Source organism: Lissotriton helveticus, chromosome 6, assembly GCF_964261635.1.
Source record: "Lissotriton helveticus chromosome 6, aLisHel1.1, whole genome shotgun sequence".
Taxonomy (NCBI): domain Eukaryota; kingdom Metazoa; phylum Chordata; class Amphibia; order Caudata; family Salamandridae; genus Lissotriton; species Lissotriton helveticus.
The window spans coordinates 1,928,050,334-1,928,072,981 of NC_136067.1; the positions used below are offsets into that span (position 1 = coordinate 1,928,050,334).

Genomic DNA, 22,648 nt, shown 5'->3' on the forward strand with positions numbered 1-22,648 from the left:
TGACTGGGATAGAATCATTCGAAAATGCCTAGATTTTGTGGGCTTCTTGTTCTCATTTTTTAATTTTTTTAATATGCTTACTTCTCTTTTCTATACAATAACTACAGCAACGAAGCATTGTGGAACATGCCACTCCAAAGAGCTGCTCTAAGATCACGGATTCAAACACTCTCTAGCACTTGATATGTCCAATTCCAGAGTATTTGAGGGTCCACTTTAACTTAGAAATGAATATAAAATGAAACAGCAAATATTGAAAGGAAATTATTAAGTTATGTTTTGTGCGCAATTGATTTTCAATATACCAGCAGACATCCGAGATCTCCAAAGATGGTAGTAAATGCCATGTTTCTGTGTTGGATCATATCATATAATGATGCTGTAGCAGACATATAGAAAGCACAATTTCTACCATAAAAGGTTTGTTTTCACAAATATTTAATGTTTCTAACTGTTGCTGACTATTATTTTCAGAAATTGTTCTGATACTATATGATAAAATGTATTTGAAAGAGATTTGTAAAGCTCTGTTGCTCTCTTCTTTCAGGGGTCATACAGTTAAGGCTGTGTGTGAGTCCTTTCACCTTTCCAAAGACGCTGGATTTAAAGTGGTGTCACACATGATGCCTGATCTCCCTAACATGGGATTGGAAAGAGATATTGAGCAGTTCATTGTAAGTATGGCTCCATGCTTGTTAGTTCTACTTTGTCTTATGTCGACAATAAGAGGTTGTCCTTTTTAATCAATAATATTGACTGATAATGTCCAGTTTTAAATATCATGCTTACCACAAGTGGTGTCTTGTCAGGTAATAGGAAAGAGGCACAGGTAGAATAGAGTAATTTGCCCATGATACTAAAGTTTGTTTATGTGTGAATGTCCAAACAACCCTTCAGGTCTCCACAGTCGACAAATTACCTATTAGGCTTTGTTATACTTTCAGGCGGCCATGGTTGTTTTTCTGCTAGAGCCCCCTGTCACATCACTTTATTTCTTCTCCCACTAATTTCTTTAGTTGTTTGGTTGTCCCAGTTCACTTCTAATTATTCAACTTCTCTTAGCACACCGTCGGAGTAGAAAGCTCCCTTTTAGTTCCAAATATTTGCTATTTTCAGTATGGCTTTACAGATGATGCAAAAGAAAAACTTTAACCAAGAATGTTTAACCCTTCTTTCACTTATAAGTTGGTGTTAACAAGAGCAGACAAGGTCTGTCCACTGAAAACATAGCAGTAATTGAATGTGTGGTCTCGTTCTGAAGCCATTTGTCGATTTGTTAGATAACTATGCCACGTGGTCAAAGTCTGTAATCAGTTAGTTTTTAGGTCTAGCTTACCAGAAGTGAAAAATGTATATTTGTGAAAAGATCTACTGTCAGCTTACAGAGTGTGCCCCCTGCTTATCACTGGTTGTTTTTATTGTTACTCTCATTAGCTTGCTTTTCATTCCTTAGCTTGGGTGTGCTTCTTTTCCTGGTGTGTTTGTTCCTCCCCTGGATCATGGATTCATTTCTTGTGTTCTACCACTGTTTTCTTTTAAAGCACTACTTTTTAGGTTTGGAGTAAGCCAAGACCTTTTGATTTCACTAAAATTATGTATAAAATATACTTGCTTATCGGCGCTTTCAGGCAGCTCTCTTCATCTATTGGTCTGTTTTTGAGTCAGTCACGTTTTCCTTCTGTCCACAACACCATGCAACATGGGGCACTGGGTCAGACTACTTCAGGCACTGGCTAACTTCACTTTAAGTGAATGTATTTTGCTTTTTCACAAGGTGCACATCCACATACAAGGTGGTTCCGTTCAGTGCCAGTGTTTTTTAGTTTTTACTCTATTATTTCTCTAGTGTTGCCTTTGTGTGTAGAGCCTGATGTGGTAGTAGGACGCTTTCTACCAGATGTGAGAAAAGGGCACATTCCTGCTTTACCAATTCCTGTACCCTGCTAATGATGTTGTAAATCCATTTTGGAGTCAGTGGCGGCTGGTGACATTTCAAAGTGGAGGGGCGTAAAAGTTGGGGATGAATGCCATGTTGCAATAAAAGCTAGTGAGACGGTTGTCATAAGGGGAGGTTCAGTGGAGATGGAGGACTCTCCAGAAATTTTGAAAAAAAGAGTAGGCATATGGTGCATTTTAAAGCACATTTGAGCAAGCATGAAGGTTTATAAAACAATTGTGAATGCATATCCTTGAAATATTTAAACACTAGAAACCTGCCCCATATATTACTGCATTACTGCACCATGTCATAGGTAAACTTGTTATAGAAGTGAGGAGATGTGTCAAGTTAAATTTCACAAAAAGGATATCCTGTTTTAACTAAATCAGTATCTCCCACTCGCAGCTCTATCCACGCTCAAACTAAACACAGTATTCATGGTCTCTCAGATTCTCAGCAACTCAATACTAAAAACAAAACTCTGGCTTTCTGGATATTGCTGTAACCTATACATATGATGCAATCACTGTCCTTTTCTGTGCAACTACAATAGTTAACGTTCTATTTTTACTAGGCACTCTATAGTCGAGTTGAAAAAAATAAAAATAAAAAATTTCCTGTCATAGAGTTTGTAGCCTGCCCAAGCCCATAGATCACGATTACACCACTTTCATCCCCATCAAATACAGATAGCCATCCATCACCAGTCCCGTGTTTATTTTGTGCCAAATCCTTTGCATTTATTGCTCGCATTTTAAAGGAGTTTGAGAAGGAAAACCTCTGCTACTCTACACAATATTGCTGCGTGGTGACAAAGTCCTACTCTCATTCACGCTCCAGTTGACGCATGTATTTAAAACAAAGAAATACATAATTCAGAAAGTAAAACGTTACTTTTTCACAGCAAAAACACTCCATGACTGCCCACAATGCCATGCCAGGATAAATATAGGCAGGCAGGGCTCTTCAAACTCTGGGCAGCAGGGCCCAGAAAAGGCGCGTGTGCCCCCTTCTCCCATGCTGCGCATCAACAATTAACCAGGCATGTCCATTATTACCTTACTCTGCTGACTCATTCAAAGCCATTTACGAGGCCCACGAGTTAGTCACCACACGAACCTCCGTGCTGTGTACAAGGACACCGCCAGCATTGAGAGACCATTTAAAAAGATGCTTTCACTTTCAGCTAAAACCCTCTCTTAGCCAGGATGCAACAATATTAAGCATTCGGCAGCAGGGCCAGTCAGGCAACATAATTGTACATGCCTGCTCTCTTGGCCAGAAAGCTCTCGCTCAAATGTGCTGACCGTGTTACCCTGAGAAATGGCAGGCTGCAGTCCCTCCGGAGAAACGGTGCTCGGGTGCTCACATTAGATGCATTTCTTGTCCGATGCAGACTGCCGTCGGTGACTCTGGCTACCTAAGGGGGTACGGGGTGGGTAGGGTAGGGTTGTGCTGAGGCCGGGGGGAGTCGGGTGGAGGCCGAGAGGAGTTTAAAAATAAATAAAAAACTTACCGGGTCCGCGCTGCCTCTGACTGCTCCGGGGTCCGGACTCCCGTTGGCGCCTACAGGAACAGCCGGGTCTCCGTCACTACTACTGGCAACACCTCAGACTTAGCCAATCCGATTGATTTAGGGCAGTGTTACGCTCTGCCCATTAGGAGACCGAGGTGCTCAACCCTCGCTCTCCTAATGGGCATGCGCCAGCAGAACAGACACTAGTGCTCATGCGTGGGCACGGAGGAAAATTCGACCTCCGTCCCCACTCATGCGCACTTGTGCTCAGTGACGTTGTGCTCCTTCCTGCTGCCCCTGGTGACAAGCATGTCATTCAACATGATGTCGGACCGCCCACCCCTTCAGACTCTGAAGGGGTGGGCAGTCCGACGTCATGTTGACTGACATGATTGTCAGTTCAACCTCGGCATCTTTGAACTTGAGTAACCTGAGAGTTACTTAAGTTCAAAGACGCCGAGGGAGCTGCGTGTGCAGGCGGCTTGTGGAGCAATGCCCCTGCGCCCTTAATGGATGCACCGCCACTGTTTGGAGTGCTCTTTGTTTTTCTGACTGTTGATGTTTTGCAGCATACGACATTGTGTCCATTTGAAAGTGTTCTTTACAAAGTTATCTGTTTTTAGTATGCATGCAATGAAGTGCAACTCCTAAATGTTATTCTGGTATGTAGCTTAATTGAAGATTATTATACTACTAAACCAATTTAGTCTGTATGTGTGCCTGTCTGGCATTCTATTTTGCTTTCTGTGCTATTGTACATTGTGCTTATGTGGACATTTACTATTATATTGCTAATTGAAGCTGTGCAGTTTATTCCAGTGTCCTGTTATCTATTAATCTATCTTTGCAACTCAATCTAGCTACCTTTCAATCTTTGCAAACCTATCTATCTATCTTTGCAACACTATGTGTACAATCCTCTATCTTTGCAAGTCCCTCTAACTATCTTTTTAACCCTATCTTTTTGTGATAAAGGTTTACAAAAACATTGCATAAAAAAAATTAGCAAAGGCAAGCAACTGGCAGCCAGCACCAGATCGATTGGCTTTTTCAGGTCTTGTTTTAACCAAAACTTTTTCATTTTACTAAAATCATGTGTATAAAATAGTTAAGTTATATCAGTTCTTAGCCAAATGTACTCTATTAGTCTGTGTTGTGGCATTCACCATCTCCAGCATACATCATGGGGCAATGGGTCAGCCAGCTTCAGCCATTGACTGACTTCATTGTGAGTTATGGCATGCTGCCCTTTCACAAGGAGCACTTCCACACACAAAGTAGCTCGTATCAGTGCAAGGGATTACTATGGTAATGTGTGCTTTTTTGAAACAAAAACAAAATTTGCTTTTCACCAATGTTAGTTTTGTTTAATTGATAGGGGCCCAACTGCCTCTGAAACAATGAGAGAAACAAAAAACAAATTACTAAAGCCAAAAGACTGGCAGCCAATACCAGACCTAATGGCTTTGGCAGTGCTTGTTTCTTTTGGGTTAGGCACCCCATGAGAGTGCATGTGTTTTCCAGCGGTCTCCTTTGTGTACTTCTCTTAACTGGCTTCACTACATATTGTCCTCTGTCGGTCATGTGCTTCTCTCTCAACCCCTCAATGTTGCGCTTACCCTCATGCCCCTGGCTCATAGCGCCTTTTTTGCTTTCTTAAGCTATACATAATGTTTCATATTATGATCACAACCAATTAGACCTTTGTTGACAGTATGAAAGAACCTGTTGCAGCAGAGGCCTGGCCTTTAACTGTGGTCCCTATCGATGGCCTAGGTTGTGGGCGAAGGGGCCATTTTGAAAATTCTTCTCTAGAAATGGTGTTAATAAATTAAGTTGTGATATTGAATGTAATCTTGATTAGGATCTACGTATCAAAGGCTAACAAGAACCCTTGTAAGGAATTGCAGGATACACTTCTACTTTACTTAACACTTTATTTGATTGTGGCATTTTTTTGTATTGGTATATGGGCAATACCAACCACTCTAAAGTATAATAGGAAGGAATATCAAGGAAAGAAGTGTTGCAACTCAAACCCAATTCCTAATTTTTGTGGAATTTTTTGGGTACAGCTGTAAAAAGATAAAGGAAAGGCCATTAAAACATGAATTAAAAAGCTGCAACGCTTACAAATAAACGTGCAAAAATTTGTAATAAATGAGTTAGGCGCGGGAAAAATATCCGAACTGCTGCACTTCAGATATGGACGGCACCCCTATTATTTTCTGTTTCTGAAAAGGTGAGAGCTGAGGAGTGAAAGAGCCGTTTGCTTCCCTTAGCCTTCTTTTCTTCACCCCAGCTGAATCACACAGCAGGGCTGGCTATCTGTCCGACAACAAGTGTAAGCGAGGGCAGCCAGTTGAGGAAAGTCGAGTACTCCGGTTATCAGCAGGGCTGATAAGATCATTGGAATAAGGGCCTAAATGAATCAAGCCCTCGCCGCTGAAGGATTTGCCACCGGAGCCGTCGCCTCTTTCTATGCAGCGCGATAAACACACCACAGCCTGCGTCACAGCACACGAGTCACGAGGGGCTCACGCGGCACATTTACGGAAACTCGTGACGCACGCTGGCGCACAGGTTTCATTCACTTCATACTAAAGGGCTGCGAGTTATAAAGTCAGTCAGAAATCCGATATCTACCCACTATAGATTTTCTACATTGATTTGTATAGATTCCTAAGTTGGGGACATAAAAATGCCCTGGAATGCTCAACTACAAAATGTTGTCCAGACCGTGTTTGCAGAAAGTTGCACATTTATGTTTTTTCTCTCATGGCGGGGTAAAAAAAAAACTTAGCTTACATCCCCCTTGTCTTATCTTAAAAAGTCTGTGAATCGGATTATTTCTTGGGAAGCTGCCTTGAGAAGCTCACAACTTAATGGATGAGTGTACGATGTGATTGAGCCACTAGCAGGTTAGATCACTGCAGCGTCAAGCAAACAACATGTTAATGTGTCCGACATTTTTCTCCTGTGCTACATATATGCTGCGAACAAACGACAGGAAACCATCTAAAAAGTTATAAAGGGCTTTGTGCAACTTCATCTTTAGGTCTCGTCTTGTTTACAGTGCAAGCTGTCTGTTTGCAAAAAGACCTATTCTCAGTTTATAGTGAGCTTAGAGACTGCACATTGCCTTCCATTGGCCACTCTAATTGACTTGCTTGTTATTCATTAGCCTGTGTGGGCTATCCTTCCTCTTCTTGTGTTAGGCCCTCCTCAGCGCACAGCCTCATTACTTGTGTCCTTCTACTGCTTACTTTTCAAACACTTATTTTTTTTAAATATTTGGTTAAGCAATCCATAAGAGTGCAGGTGTTTTCCGTCTGTCTTCCTAATGTGATCTCCCCCCCCCCCCCACCGTCCTACTTTGTGGTGCTCTCTGTCGCCCATATATTTCTTCCCCCTGTTGCTTTCTCTCCTGTGTGGTTCTCTCCGCATCTCCATATTGCTCTTTGTTAACCGTGTGCTTCTCTTGTCCCCTGCCCTGCGTTCCCATGTTGCACTTGCTCTCTCAATCAATCAATCAATCAATTAATTAATCAATCAATCATTTGTAAAGCGCACCACATACCCGCGAGGGTCTCAAGGCGCTGGAGGGTGGGGGGGCGCTACTGATCGAACAACCAGGTCTTGAGTATCCTCCTGAAGGTCAACAGCTCTTGGGTCTGTCGTAGGCTCAGTGGGAGGGTGTTCCATGTCTTGGGCGCGAGGTGGGAGAAGTATCTCCCACCGGTGGTTGTTCTTCGGATGCGCGGGACGGTGGCGAGTGAGAGGTCGGCGGAGTGTAGCTGGCGGCTGGGGATGTAGAAGGAGAGCAGTCTGTTGAGGTAGGCTGGGCCGGTCTTGTGGAGTGCCTTGTGTGCGTGGGTGAGGAGCTTGAAGGATATCCTCTTGTTGACGGGGAGCCAGTGCAGGATTCACAGGTGGGGGGGTGATGTGGCTGTGGCGTAGTACGTCGAGGATCAGTCGTGCCGAGGCGTTTTGGATGCTTTGTAGTCGTTTGATGAGCTTGGTCAGGGCTCCCGCGTAGAGGGCGTTTCCGTAGTCAAGTCTGCTGCTGACGAGGGCCTGGGTGATTGTCTTTCTTGTATCTGTCGGGATCCATCTGTAGATCTTGCGGAGCATGCGGAGGGTGTTGAAGCAGGAGGAAGAAATGGTGTTGACTTGCTTGGTCATTGAAAGCATTGAGTCGAGTATGATTCCCAGGTTGCGCGCGTGGTCGGTGGATGTCGGGGCTGCCCCCAGTGCCGTCGGCCACCAGGAGTCATCACAGGCTGAAGGGTTGGAGCCAAGGATGAGGACCTCCGTCTTGTCCGAGTCCAGCTTCAGCTTCAACCCATACAATAACGCCCCAGAAATTGAAGCCAAACAAGACCTCACTAAAAAAGGTGCTTATGAGAGTGTGGCGGTGGTCCAGAATTAGCGGAGAAAGCATCCAGAGGTGCAAAGAGGTAGAAGTGCCTCTGTGTGGTGACCTTTTAGCCCCAGTGTGGCTCCATGCACTGATCACATTCTTTTAGCACCCACCACAGGGAACAGAATTGATAGAGCTGCGGGAACCGGAAGCAATTGGAACTCAAAGAACAGGCTAACTTGAGGGATGATAACATGGGAAGCAGTCCATTATCATCCCCAGCCAGTGTGCGCTGCTTCCCAAATAAGAGTGTGCTCTCAGTGGCTGTCACATCGCATATGAAAACAAGCCTTGGCAAAGCCAATAGGTCTCGCCTTTGGGACCGTGAAAGTGTTTTGCCGTGCACCACATTATAGAGACAATAAACAAGACCGGCCATGCCTTGCAGGGTATTTACAATGAAATTGCATTTATGTAGCACTGACGCCCCCTGACAAGGCGTTGAGGTGCTTTAGCATGCTAATCCAGAACCCGAAATTACTGGGTAGTGCAGTAGTGGATGGTTATTCTTGTGCTGTCAAGGAAGCTGCTCCTTGCGCTTACTCCAGTTACTTTGTTGTAACATTAATGATTTTGGTATGATAATTAGTTGGTGGTATGTGGGAAGCAAATCATGGATGGAGTGACTAAAGCTATAGTTAGGATGTAGGGATTTATTTTCAGAGCGAGAGATTAAGGCATGCGGTGTACCGTGTAGTCAGGGAGCATGCAGAAGGTGAAGGAGAGGATCGTTGAAAAAAATAAAGGAGGGTTTAAGTCAAGGTCAGATTTTCACGCAGGGTGTACGTATATTGTGTACTGTGGTTATTGAGACAGTATGTGATCTATGGATGTATAAACAGAGTCCGATGTTTCCACCGTCCAGGTCGCAGTGGCCTCTTTTAGAAGAAGGTGGGGGAGGGAAAAGCGAAAGTCAACAAAAAAAGTTGTCTGGTTCCAGCTGTGCGTGACCGCGCTGGGAGCACTTTCCAGCCTTGCCAGACAATGGATTTAGCTACATTTGTCTGAGATTTCATGCCAGAAAAACACTTTCTTTCTGTACAGCTGTATTGTGCAGACGGACATCACTTCCATTGACGTAAAATGGCTTGTTGTGAAATGTCCCAGGTTTTGGCTTTAAAATTCTGGGCACCCCACATACAGAATCTCAGTGAATAACACTTATGACTCTGTGGTTATCATGAAAACCTGGCATGGATATTAGCCTCCTGGAACTAATCTGGACACGGACGTTAAGCTTGAGATTGCCAAAACAAAACACGTATCTCTCAATGACCTTCAACAATCACAGTAGTGGTTCTCCCCTCCCTCCCCTCCTTGTTTTCTTTAATTACTAGCTGAACGGCCATTATTATCATGTACAGATGGCTATGAATTCTCCTTCTTTCCCTGAGCTCAGGGTGATGACAACAGTGGTCTGGTCTCAGTTCCAAGGTTTCAGCGGGAGAAATGGAAAAAAACTCCATTCGATTATTTCCAGGTGAGAATTCACAATCCAGAATGCACTGTCCCCTTCAGCAGCTCAGTGTTTAGTCTACGCAGTCTCCCTGACCGATCACACATTCTGCAGATGCCACCTCTGCATTTGGCAGGATGCTGACAAATTAATTGCTAGCCGCTGATATCTGTCCCTTTGTCCGGGCAACATGTTTTCTGACTTCTTCTGGGACCGTTCAGCGTGACAGGAAGAGACAAGAGAAACGCATTGAGGGCACCACAAAAATGCAGTTGCAGTCACTGACAGCAGCAGACTGGGGCACAATGAGTGCCACCTGCTTGCCGCTATCGGTGAAATCCTAAATCAGGGCCACTCAAATTATGCGACTGTCGGGCAGTGGCGTTTTCGCACTGCTAAGTCAAGAAGGTATGATGGGACGTCACCAGCTGTAGTCTCCCCGCGTGATGCCACTGTGTATTATATGATGCAGGTAACACAAATCCACACCATCAAGGAATCTGTATACTTGATCTCAGAGAGTCTTTTAAGAGCTGACTGCACAACTACTTGTGGAATTCAAACAAGGTGTGGTATTTAGCAGCACTAAAGAAAGGGAGGGATGGCGCTATACTTTCCCTACTAACATCACAAGTACTTGCCCTGTACATGATCAAGAATTTCAAGGACTGCAGTTGATTCACGCCTTGCTACAAATAGGCATTACAAACGGAAACAAGGCATTTAAAAAAATATATATTTATTGCGTCTGTGGCTTACAATACACAACAAACAGAGCATGAACAAGGCTGTGTCAACAACCTCACAAAGCAACTGAGGACAGACAGTCACTTGGCAGTAATAATATTAAACAAACGCGCGGAATGGAGATGCAGCATCCCACGAGTGGTGCGCGCGCGCTCATGTGAACTCTGACACTTCACAGATGGCACACTGCGCGCCGCTACTTGTAACCGCAAGCCGTAGTCCGTGGGTGGATTCATTTCCTGGGAAAGGTGGGACTTGCACCCGCCTTTGCCCAATTGCGCGCTGTTTTTTTTAGAAAGACACACGCATAGTCCAATACAAAAAATACTTTAAAAAAACCCACATGCACAACGTGTGAAAAGTTTAGAGTGATTCCAAGAGGTCGTTTTCCTAGAGCAGCTCGTGCGCGCTGCGCTAGGCCTGACCTAAAAATCTTAAGGCACTCACTGGACCACCAGCAAGCAGACAAGAGATACTCCATCATAGCACGAAGCGTGGTCCACATCGCGAAGAGGGTTGCAGAATGTCATGTGATCTCCACATACAACCTCAGTACCCTCAAAATACCATTTTTGGGCACTCGTGCACAAAAAGCCCTTATTTGGCAAAGAAAGGATCCCGCCGCCCTCCACATCCCCTGGAAAAAAACCTTCATATACTCCAAGGAGAGGTAAGTGAACCGACCTTCACCGTCATTTAAGTATTATCCGAAGCTCAACGTTTAGGTATTGTATTGTAATTGCATTTATATAGCCCTTACTACCCCTGACAAGGCATCAAAGCGCTTTTTCGGCACCTAGTATGCTACTCTGGAACCCATAAAGGATTGGTGTTGAAAATTAGTATAGTGAAATATGAAAGTAATTTGAGTGGTGGATATGTTATTCAGTTATTTGGATAGAGAAGGGTAGCGGAGGGATAGAAGAGGGAAAAAGGTTTGCATTTATATAGTGCTTGCTACCTCTGATGAGGTGTTGAAGCACTTTTTTGGCAAGTAGCATGCTACCCCGGGACCCATAAAGGATTAATGGTGAATTAGTATAGTGAAATATGAAATTTGAGAAGTGAACATGTTAATCTGTTATTTTGATTGAAAAGGATAGTGGCTGGATAGAAGAGTGAAGGATTTAGACTTTTTTAAATTTATTTTTTGTTTTGGAGGTCATAGCAGTAGGAGGAGGCTTGGGATGAGTAAAAAGGGATGTGGAGGGGAAGCTATGTGGGGATGAGTTAACTATTTAGCCCTTTCTGTAGATTATAGCATCAGTTGAACAATGTAACCTTGCTTTATAAAAGGCTTTAATTATTACTCAACTCATTTAAACACATATTAATTGCCTTGCAAGGATGAGGGGCTGAGTCAGCCCTGTTGAGATTCAAACCTGAGGGTGGACTGGGAATGAAAAACAGCTGTGGCAGAAATTTTAAAACAAGCCCGTCTTCCTCCTTGGTCCAGCATCACTCTCTTCTCTCTGTCTCCTGAAGCTCCCCTCCTCCATGTCTTCTGTACTTTCCTGAGGTAGCTGAAGAAAGTGACAGAGGCGCCAGCAGGGGCGCTGCAGCCTCCACAGGCTCCGGCGCACTAGGGAAATGCCCCGACAATGAAACAGACAGCCAGGGCCCCACATGTGACCTTGGATTACACTGCGAGGTAAAGAAGGGGAGAGAAACACGCTGCCGCTTTGACTGAGGGCTGAAGGGTTCAAGTATTTTCCTTTCTTCGGTTTGTCCTTTAATCATTCTGTTGATACTGTAGAAGAGGGCGCCCTCAGCAATTACATCTCATATGCAGCTCCTGTCTGTGCATCAAAAAAAGAATGTCAACTTATTCTAGTAACTGCGCCCGAATGTGCACGCTTTTCTTTCTTCAGATCTAAGGGTGTTTTAATTTAAAAAAAAAAAAAGCTTGACCATTTTATAGCTGTTTTTAGGGCTCGGACTCCTTCCCAGTGAAACTGGGAGGAGTTTGAGAACTAATGTTAAAGGAGAAAAAAAAGAAGAAGTATCTCCTAGGGCCTTGGAGAGAGAAATTCCAGACATTCCTTAGCGTTTTCTGTCATCTGGTCAGTGATTCGTCTTCCTTGTGTTTTCGTTTTAATAGGCTTGAAGTGATAGGGTAAATGTAGTTTAGTTCCGCCATTTTGGGCATATTTCGTGCGTGCTCGCGCTAAGAAGTACATAAATTATAATTAGGAGCTGTCAGGGTGCCTCCGTTAGTGAACGGGCGCGTTCACAATTCTGCAGCGCTCAGCGCGCAGCTTCCTTGTTGTATTAGCAGCTGCTTAATGTATGTCCGTTTTTCGAGATTATATTTTATCGGTTTTTTGAAGATTACATTTTATCATACTGTGTTGTTTTAAAATCTTGCAATTCAGCCACAGAAAGCAGAGAACCCCACGCGCCTTTAAACCTGTAAGCAGACACTCGTCCTCCGTCACTAACCCTCCCAGACCTGAACTCCGTGCTAGTCCCTCCTGCACGGCCCCACCGACGCACCCAGTGTGCCTGAGCCCAGCAGCAAGCAGCCCCCAGCCGTCTATGAGTGGCTCCTTCCAAGCCTAATTTGTCAGATCCCGTTCTGCACAGCTGGGTGGGCAGCCCTCCAACAAATGGCAGCTGATAGCGACAAGCAGCAGGGAGGAGACACAACCCCCTCGGCAAAGCTGCCAGAGGCAAGTAGGCGTGGTATTTAGATGCCCTCTGCCACCCGGCACGGGCACAAATGGAGCTTTTTAAACACTGCTGAAAAGGTGAACGGGGCAAGAAGCCGGACGAACTCCGGATCAAGAATTCCACTGTATCAGCTGCAGCAATTCTACCATACCAGTCACAGTAGTACAATTATATATTGCGCACACTGATTCCACCCAGCTTTGTTCTGCAGAGACCTTGCCCTGATGCCCCAGAAAAATTCTTTAAACAGATTGTTTTCAATTGCGTTTTCCTTTGATTTAATTTTCTGAGTGGTGTGTGAGTGTCGATTACAGACAATTTGCAGAGAAATATGTTTGCTTTAACGTAACATCCATAAAAAAAGGTTATTTTAGATCTAAAACAGGACCACATGTGAGAAATGGGGGGGGTCACAGAGATTACTTACAGTGATATTATTTCAAGATAATAATTTATTCTGCGTGCGTTGTTCGGGTGCAGGGGGAGGCTCTACGGACAGGAAAACATATTTAGACACAACTAAACAAAATCATGTATTCAGCCACAGAAACCCAAGGGCCCCACACGCCTTCCAAATTGTGAGCAGACACTCGTCCTCCGTCAATAACCTTCCCAGACCTGAACTCTGTGCTAGTCCCTCCTGCACGGCCGCATCCCAGTCCTTTACTTTACTTCAATATTGTTGTTATCTCCTGTATTGGGTATTTACTGGGTATCAGTGCTTCAAATGAAAAAAAAAATGTTGGTGCTTCTCAGAGGTGTGTTTCTTATAATTTATTGCAAAAGCTTTAACAAATTACCTCTAGCCTGGTGTCTGGGTTACACAGTAGAGAACCCACTGGATGAAGTGAACCCTACCCTTCCTGCCTGAGCCTCCTAACACTTACTCCGTACCTGTGAAATACCTCAGCGCTTAAACAATAAATGTACGAGCATTCTGTGCATTTAATCCCACCTGTGCCTTTTTCCTTGGCATCTTAAACCCCAGTGTTGGCCCCATGTTCAGTTTCAATCCTGGGCTCTCCATTGGCTCATTGTGTGATCGCTGTGAGGTTATGCTATCCGCCTCAAACTCTGTACCAGTTGGATTCAAGGTGAGGCGTCTGTAAAAAGTGGCCCCTGTACACTATACGTATGCCAGTGCCACAGAGCCTCTCCGAGGCCCCTTTTTGCCTCATAGGGATGCCATCCAAGGCGTTTGGGCACTTTTGTTGCTTTCCATTCCTTCTTTCCCTTTGTCGACAACCCATGTGTCCTCCGTACAAACCGGAATACAGACCACTCTATAAGCATTAGGTGCTGTTGAGTGCAGAGTGCTGTGTGCTGTTGAGTGAAGAGTGCTGTATGCTGTTGAGTGCAGAGTGCTGTGTGCTGTTGAGTGCAGAGTGCTGTGTGCTGTTGGGTGCAGAGTGCTGTGAGCTGTTCAGTGCTGTGAGCTGTTCAGTGCAGAGTGCTGTTGAGGGCAGAGTGCTGTTGAGTGCAGAGTGCTGTAGAGTACAGAGTGCTGTATTGTGCAGAGTGCTGTATTGTGCAGAGTGCTGCTGAGGGCAGAGTGCTGTTGAGGGCAGAGTGCTGTTGAGGGCAGAGTGCTGTTGAGGGAAGAGTGCTGTTGAGGGCAGAGTGCTGTGTGCTGTTGAGTGCAGAGTGCTTTTGAGTGATGTGTGCTGTTGAGTGCAGAGTGCTGTTGAGTGCTGTGTGCTGTACAGTGCAGAGTGCTGTAGAGGGCAGAGTGCTGTAGAGGGCAGAGTGCTGTAGAGGGCAGAGTGCTGTAGAGGGCAGAGTGCTGTAGAGGGCAGAGTGCTGGAGAGGGCAGAGTGCTGTAGAGGGCAGAGTGCTGTAGAGGGCAGAGTGCTGTTGAGGGCAGAGTGCTGTTGAGGGCAGAGTGCTGTTGAGGGCAGAGTGCTGTTGAGGGCAGAGTGCTGTTGAGGGCAGAGTGCTGTTGAGGGCAGAGTGCTGTTGAGGGCAGAGTGCTGTGTGCTGTTGAGTGCAGAGTGCTGTGTGCTGTTGAGTGCAGAGTGCTGTGTGCTGTTGAGTGCAGAGTGCTGTTGAGTGCTGTGTGCTGTTGAGTGCAGAGTGTTGAGTGCTGTTGAGTGCAGAGTGTTGTGTGCTGTTGAGTGCAGAGTGCTGTTGCGTGCTGTATGCTGTTGAGTGCAGAGTGCTGTTGAGTGCAGAGTGCTGTTGAGTGTATAGTGCTGTTGAGTGCAGAGTGCTGTTGAGTGCAGAGTGCTGTGTGCTGTTGAGTGCTGTGTGCTGGTGAGTGCAGAGTGCTGTGTGCTGTTGAGTGTAGAGTGCTGTTGAGTGCAGACTGCTGTTGAGTGCAGACTGCTGTTGAGTGCAGAGTGCTGTTGAGGGCAGAGTGCTGTTGAGGGCAGAGTGCTGTGTGCAGTTGAGTGCAGATTGTTGTGTGCTGTTGAGTACAGAGTGCTGTTGCGTGCAGAGTGCTGTTGAGGGCAGAGTGCAGAGTGCTGTTGAGGGCAGAGTGCTGTTGAGGGCAGAGTGCAGAGTGCTGTTGAGGGCAGAGTGCTGTTGAGGGCAGAGTGCTGCGTGCTGTTGAGTGCAGAGTGCTGTGTGCTGTTGAGTGCAGAGTGCTGTGTGCTGTTGAGGGCAGAGTGTTGTGTGCTGTTGAGTGCATGCTGTTGAGGGCAGAGTGCAGAGTGCTGTTGAGGGCAGAGTGATGTGTGCTATTGAGGGCAGAGTGCTGTGTGCTGTTGAGTGCAGAGTGCTGTGTGCTGTTGAGTGCAGAGTGCTGTGTGCTGTTGAGGGCAGAGTGCTGTGTGCTGTTGAGTGCAGAGTGCTGTGTGCTGTTGAGGGCAGAGTGCTGTGTGCTGTTGAGGGCAGAGTGCTGTTGAGGGCAGAGTGCTGTTGAGGGCAGAGTGTTGAGGGCAGAGTGCAGAGTGACTGTTCCAGAGAGAGCAGGGTATGCTTGTGCGCTTACACGGTGCACTGACACACAGGAGCTAAAACAAAGAACAGCTGAGCACGTGTCTTGGGAGCTTCATTGAGGCAGCCGGCCCTTTGTGAGGGGAGCAGCAAGGAGGGGACGCCTCAACCAATCAAGCGCAACTACTCACAACCTACTGTACGATTAAAGCACAGGCCAAAGGGCAGAGCTAGGTCTTTTCGCATTACGTAGGGTGAGCAGTGTGTGAGTGTGTCGTGTGAGCAGTGTATGAGCGTGCAGGGTGAGCAGTGTGTGAGTATGCAGGGTTAACAGTGTGTAAGCGTGCAGGGTGAACATTGTGTGAGTGCAGAGTGCTGTTGAGGGCAGAGTGCAGAGTGCTGTTGAGGGCAGAGTGCTGTGTGCTGTTGAGGGCAGAGTGCCGTGTGCTGTTGAGGGCAGTGTGCTGTGTGCTTTTGAGTGCAGAGTGCTGTGTGCTGTTGAGTGCAGAGTGCTGTGTGCTGTTGAGGGCAGAGTGCTGTGTGCTGTTGAGGGCAGAGTGCAGTTGAGGGCAGAGTGCTGTTGAGGGCAGAGTGTGTGTGAGTGTGTAGTGTGAGCAGTGTATGAGCGTGCAGGGTGAGCTGTGTGTGAGTATACAGGGTTAACAGTGTGTGAGCGTGCAGGGTGAACATTGTGTGAGCGTGCAGGGTGAGCAGTGTGTGAGCGTGTAGGGTGAGCAGTGTATGAGTGTGAGCAGTGTGTGAGTGTGTAGGGTGAGCAGTGTGTGAGTGTGTAGGGTGAGCAGTGTGTGAGTGTGAAGGGTGACAGTGTGTGAGTGTGCAGGGTGAGCAGTGTGAGAGTGTGTAGGGTGAGCAGTGTGTGTGTGTAGGATGAACAGTGTGTGTGTGCAGGGTGAACAGTGTGTGTTTGCAGGGTGAACAGTGTGTATTTGCAGGGTGAACAGTGTGTGTTTGCAGGGTGAACAGTGTGTGTGTGCAGGGTGAACAGTGTGTGAGTGTGCAGGGTGAACAGTGTGTGAGTGTGCAGGGTAAACAGTGTGTGAGTGTGTAGGGTGAACAATTCCAATCCAAACCACATAATTCCACTACACACCACATGCATACACTCCATAACACATGGCTAAAAGACATTGCCATTTACAATGCCATTAGCTCTAACTCAAATAAATCCGAGACCTATTGCATTTCCAATGCTTGTTTCTTCTTGTTTGAGAAAAGGATAAGGTACCGAAAAGGCCCTTGTTTAGCTGTTTAGAGCCTCAGGCTTATTATTTGGCACACTTGATCTCCTCACACTTTGTAATAAATGAAGTAGAGTGGATATTGGTTGGCGTTTCTTTATTATCCTTGCAGGAGTATGGCCAGGGAGTCGCCGATGTCCCATGGGTACTTACTATTACCTAACAGACATCAATGTCAAAGATAATGTTCTGAGCCCGTTTCTTATTTCTGTGGGTTAAGGGTCGTAAGACCGCTGGCCGTATTTATTATTTTTCCCCCATAACAATTTTTAGCATAACATTTTTGCATAATCACCACATTATTTACATCTTTATTTACACGTGAGACCTAGCTTTAACCGCATCGCTGCGGCGGCTTTTCCCGCTGTGTGCAGCAATTTTAAAATTACCGCGTTACATGACGAGCTCAGCTCGTCATGAGCGTACGGCAGGTTACGCTCATGACGAGCTGAGCTCGTCATCAGCCTGGAAGGGGTTAACAGAGACTCTAGTACATGGGAATCACTTAACCATAATTACTTTGTTCTTGTTCATACAACAAACATTGTCCATAACCGGTGAGGTCAAAACTGGCTCTGTGCCCTTTCCTCTTAGCACCTCCTCTGTCCCTAAGGATGGGGGCTCTCCTTATGGGAGGGACCCACGGTCCCTCTCCCCTACTGGGAGCTCTTTTGCCTCAGGGAGTTTTCTTGTGCGGGGGCCCAGCTGCCCTTTGGATACCTACCTTCGGGACCCCTAAACCCCGTTCCTAGCCCCCCCCCCCTCAAGGGCCAGTGCTAGCTTGTGCCCAAATGTGCATGCACGGTTGGTTGATAGGTTAGGACCACGTGTCAACGACCGCCCAAACCCCCAATGTCCCTGCCACCTCCTTTCGACTTGGTGTCAGCACCCCTTGTAGAGTCCAGGAATGCTGATGTTAATGTTGGTATAAAAAGATGCCGTTAAGGGACCCGAAGTGCCCCCCCAATCTTGACCTCACCCACCACACACCAGCATAGTTTACAGACTATCTACCCGATGTTATGCAGTCAGCAGTCTAGTAGCTGGGTGGGTGGAGCTAGCTGGGGTGGAAGGGAAGAGGAGGAGAGTAGACAGGATGGGGTTAGTTAGAGCAGGGACAGGGACACTGAAGGAGGTATTCAATAAAGCTCCTCTATGAATATATATATTTGTCAGTCTTCATTTCATAGATACGACAACTGGCGACGAAGGTGGGATTGGCGTGTCCATCGCCCACAGAAACCTGCAGGAGTGTCCTGTCCCAAGCAGCGTCCAGAAAGGCAAACGCTGCGGTGCGAAGCGAAGCTGCTGCCTGAAGAGAGAGGCCAGCAGTAGGTGACCCTGTCCCTCAGTCCGGCGACTGCGAGGGAGCCAAGAGGGGCCGAAGCAACGAGCGCCGAAACGCTCGAAAAAAGGAAACCCGTTCGCGCCAAAACCGCGACTCACGCTTAATGCGTGTAAGTTAGCACGTGTTGAAAGAGCAGAAGTCGGGAGCCCACTCCGACTCTGCCCGCCACCCAAAGCCATCCAGAATCGTCCTGACAGCAAGCGTCGCCCACAGACGGCCTGCGGACCCGTGCCAGCGATGCTGGTGCACCCGGGGCTCGAGTGGCGCGCGACCTCACGATCTCACTCCTGATGCGTGAGGTTCGGCAAGGTGGCGCCGAGTGAGCGTGAGACGCCAAGAAAAGCAAGGCAGGAGCCCACCCCAACCTTACCTGAGTGCAGCAGCAGTGGCACAGGGTGTGGAGACCAGCAGAAGTGTTGCTCTTCCTGGAATTGACGGCCGGTGAGTCTGGACTGAAACAGCCTTGGTCTGAATGAACAGAGAGAAAGTCTCGGGTGCAGTGTGAAGCCAACAACGGCGGCCATTTTGAGGTCAGGCAGCCTCAAAGACAGACTCCTTGTGCAGTGTGGGGGCGGCCATCTTAAGGTCAGGCATAGTGATTGGCCAGTGAGAAATGACACACACAGGCTACAAAGAAGCATAGCAAACCTGAATTAACCTGATTAAACAAGGCTGAACAAGCACGAGCAGCTGTAGCAAGATAAACAAACACGAGCAAAGTTAGATAACATTGACTGAAGACGACCGTAATTACTCAACTAAAGCACCTGCGAACGAGCAGCGGCAGGCCAGTCAGTGTCAGAGAAAGGGGTGAGAGGCACGTAATACCACGATGGTGACCCCAGACACATCCCCACAGCGAAATGAAGTCAAGCCCATCAGTGCAGGAGTGTCGCATCTGTGGGCCCCGGAACGTTTAACCCTGACCACCGGAGGGAGCATGGGCCCCAAGTGGCAAGAGTGGCTGGAAGATTTCGAAGACTACATCGAGGGATCCAAAGTAACAGTAGATAAAGAAAAATTGATTGCCCTCCGCAACCTAGCAGGTCGAGAAATAAGCAAGATAATCAAAGATCTTCCCCATGCAGATGCTGGAACCTATGACAAGGTACGTGAGACATTAAACAATAAATTCCTCCATAAAAGAAACGTGGACTATGAACGTCATGCGTTTCATCAAGCGCGCCAAGGAAAGGATGAGGCGATGAGCGCGTTCATCACCCGACTGCGGCGGCTGTCGAGACACTGTGAATTCGACAACTTCTCAACAGATGCCGCCATCAAGTCACAAATTATAGATGGATGCCACTCGGAAACCCTCAGGCGGCGGCTGCTAAGAAAACCCCATGAATTAGACGACATTGAAGAAATGACTCACGTCTATGACCAGGCAGAGGAACATGCCACCACCATTGAAACGGGGCGCAATGTAAGTCATGAACAAGCGCGTTGTGTCCAAGCCAAAGGCAGCAGCCGGAGAAACTCGAGAGAAAAGCAATGGAGACCGAGACCGTCATCTCGTCAAAGACGTCCAGACCACAGGAGGCGAGAACCTGGGCGGAGAGACAGGGGACCGGAAAGGACGAAAAGATGCTACAGGTGTGGATATGACTATCCTCATGCAGATACCTGCCCTGCCATGGGTCAGCGATGTAGGAAATGTGGGCGGACGAACCACTTCGAAGCGATGTATGGGGACTATCACAAGGAGAGGCGAAGCGAAACGACGAGGTCGTCTCGTTCCGACACCAGCAAACATCACATAAGAGCTGTCCAAGGAAAGTCCACATTGTCCTCAGGCTCGTCACACTCCAGCCGAGAGTCGCGCAGATCTCGATGGGAGCGTAGATCACCGTCCCGGGACTCCAGATCATCGTCCAGAGATTCAGAATACACAGTAGAATATGTGAATATGATCGCGGATCCCAACCAACTCAAAAAATATCCACGCTTGGACATAAAAGTAGGGAACCATGACACTAAATTCGTACTGGACAGCGGGGCTTCGCTGAACTATATCCCGGTCACAGAATATGAGAGAATGAATCCCAAGCCCCCACAAACTTATGCACCGGTCCGAGTTTTCACTTGGATGTCCAAGAAGCCACTCCTTTGCTTGGGAAAATTTCCAACAACACTCAAACACGACACCATCACCATACCAGCGGTCATACATGACATCAAAGGCCCAGAGGCCGACTGCTTACTTAGCCTACCAACTGCAGAGCGTCTCCGCCTTGTTGAAATCCTATTTAAGGTCAATGATGACCAGGACAGTGTCAGCAAGATTCCCAGGCTGTTTCAAGGTCTAGGGAAATTGAAGGGATGCCAAATACATTTACACATCAATGAACAGATTAGGCCTGTGGCTCAGCACCCTCGGCGTGTTCCATTCCATCTTCAAAAAGCTGTTGAGGATGAACTGCATGACCTCCTGTCTGCAGACATCATCGAGCGAACGGATGGTCCAACCCCATGGGTATCGCCAGTGGTCATCGTGCCAAAGAAGGGGACCCCTAGCAAGGTGAGACTGTGTGTTGACATGTGACTACCCAACACGGCGATAGAAAGGGAGCGTCACCCTGGGCCGCATCTAAGCGACATGATCTCTGCTTTGAATGGAGCGTAGGTGTTCTTGAAGCTGGATTTAAACAAAGGCTGGAATTGGACGTCAAGTCCCGCTACATTACGACATTTGCAACTCACTTAGGACTCTTCAGATAGAAGAAACTGAGTTTCGGTGTCTCATCAGCCGCGGAAATTTTTCAAGAGGCAATCCGGCAAATCATTCAACACATCCCCAACACTCTGAATTACAGTGACGATATTCTCGTGTATGGCTCCGATGTTCGTGAGCACGACATAGCACTTGATCGCGTCTGTCACGCCCTGTTGGATGCGAACCTGACGTTGAACAAAGATAAGTGCGAGTTCCACCAGTCCACGTTAAAATTCTTTGGCCACATTTTCTCGGGTGCAGGGATGAAACCTGATCCGGATAAGATAGCGGCTCTGAACAACACCAAGAGCCCACAGGATGTCAGTGAACTGAGATCGTTCCTGGGGATGGCCAGCTACTGTGCCCGCTACATCAGAGACTATGCGACCATCAGCCATCCCCTTCGCAACCTCACTAAACAAGGCCAACCATTCGACTGGACGCCCCAGTGTGAACAAGCGTTCAGAGAGATCAAGCGTGCAGTGGAATCTGCTGACAACCTCTCGTACTTCAATCCTCGACGGAAGACTGAGATCACTGTGGATGCCAGCCCTGTGGGGTTGGGGGCTATTTTGGCACAATATGACAATGACTCTGACCAGAGACGCATCGTTGCCTATGCCAGTCGCAGTCTGTCTGATCCTGAAAAGGCTTATTCGCAACCTGAAAAGGAGAGTCTTGCGGTGGTGTGGGCATGTGAACATTTTCATGTCTTCATTTACGGCAAGCACTTTACTTTGATCACCGATCATCAGGTGCTGGTCACCATCTACGGCAACCCCAGATCCAAAATGCCTCCGAGGATTGAGAGATGGGGTCTCAGACTTCAGGAATATACTTTTACCATTGTTCACAAACCCGGGAAGGCGGAGAATCCGGCTGACTACATGTCCGACACCCTCATGCATCGTCGGACTCCAAACCATCTATTGCCGAGGAGTACATCCACTTTGTGGCCGACCAGGCACTGCCACCTGCCATTCCCATGGAAGTCATCCGAGAGGTCACTGCGCAAGACGTTGTCTTGCAGAAAGTACTCCGTCGGATTCAGACCAACCGGTGGAGACATGACTCTCAAGAAGAAGACAATGACCCGGCTGTCAAGCAGGAGATGCAAGCATTCCGACACGTCTGTGACGAACTGTCTGTTACCACAGATGGAGTAATATTGCGAGGTCAACGGATTGTGGTTCCTAGTCAACTACGGCAAGGAGTCATCAACCTCACCCATGAAGGCCACAGAGGAGTAGTATCAACAAAGCAAGCTCTCCGGGAACGCGTGTGGTTTCCCCTCCTCGACCAGATGGTGGAGTCTACTCTGAAGGATTGCCATCTGTGCCAGCTGACCAACAAAGGTGATCCACCGGCCCCATTACAAATGACCACCCTACCCAGTGGAGTATGGCATAAACTTGCTATGGATTTCTACGGACTGCTACAATCCGGAAAATACGTGGTAGCCATAATTGATGAATACTCACGATTTCCCATCGCACAATTTGTGCCATCCACAAGTGCCTCTAGCACTCTCAAAGTGCTAGATGAAGTGTTTGCAACCTGGGGTGTCCCCAGAGAGGTGAAAACAGACAATGGACCTCCGTTCAATGGGCACGAGTTCAGTGCGTTTGCAAAACACCTGGATTTCAATCACAGGAAAATTACACCTCTTTGGCCACAAGCGAATGGCA

The 22,648-nt window shown here is 47.2% G+C and overlaps 1 protein-coding gene across 1 annotated transcript in view; it reads left to right on the forward strand.

Annotated features, from left to right (window-relative positions):
- The window catches only part of ELP3 (elongator acetyltransferase complex subunit 3), a 731,849-nt gene that overhangs the window by 290,811 nt on the left and 418,390 nt on the right, over positions 1-22,648 (forward strand). Inside the window, exon 9 of the mRNA XM_078649905.1 lies at positions 548-674. Within this exon, the coding sequence (XP_078506031.1) occupies positions 548-674 (127 nt within the window). The remainder of the gene's footprint in view (positions 1-547; positions 675-22,648) is intronic.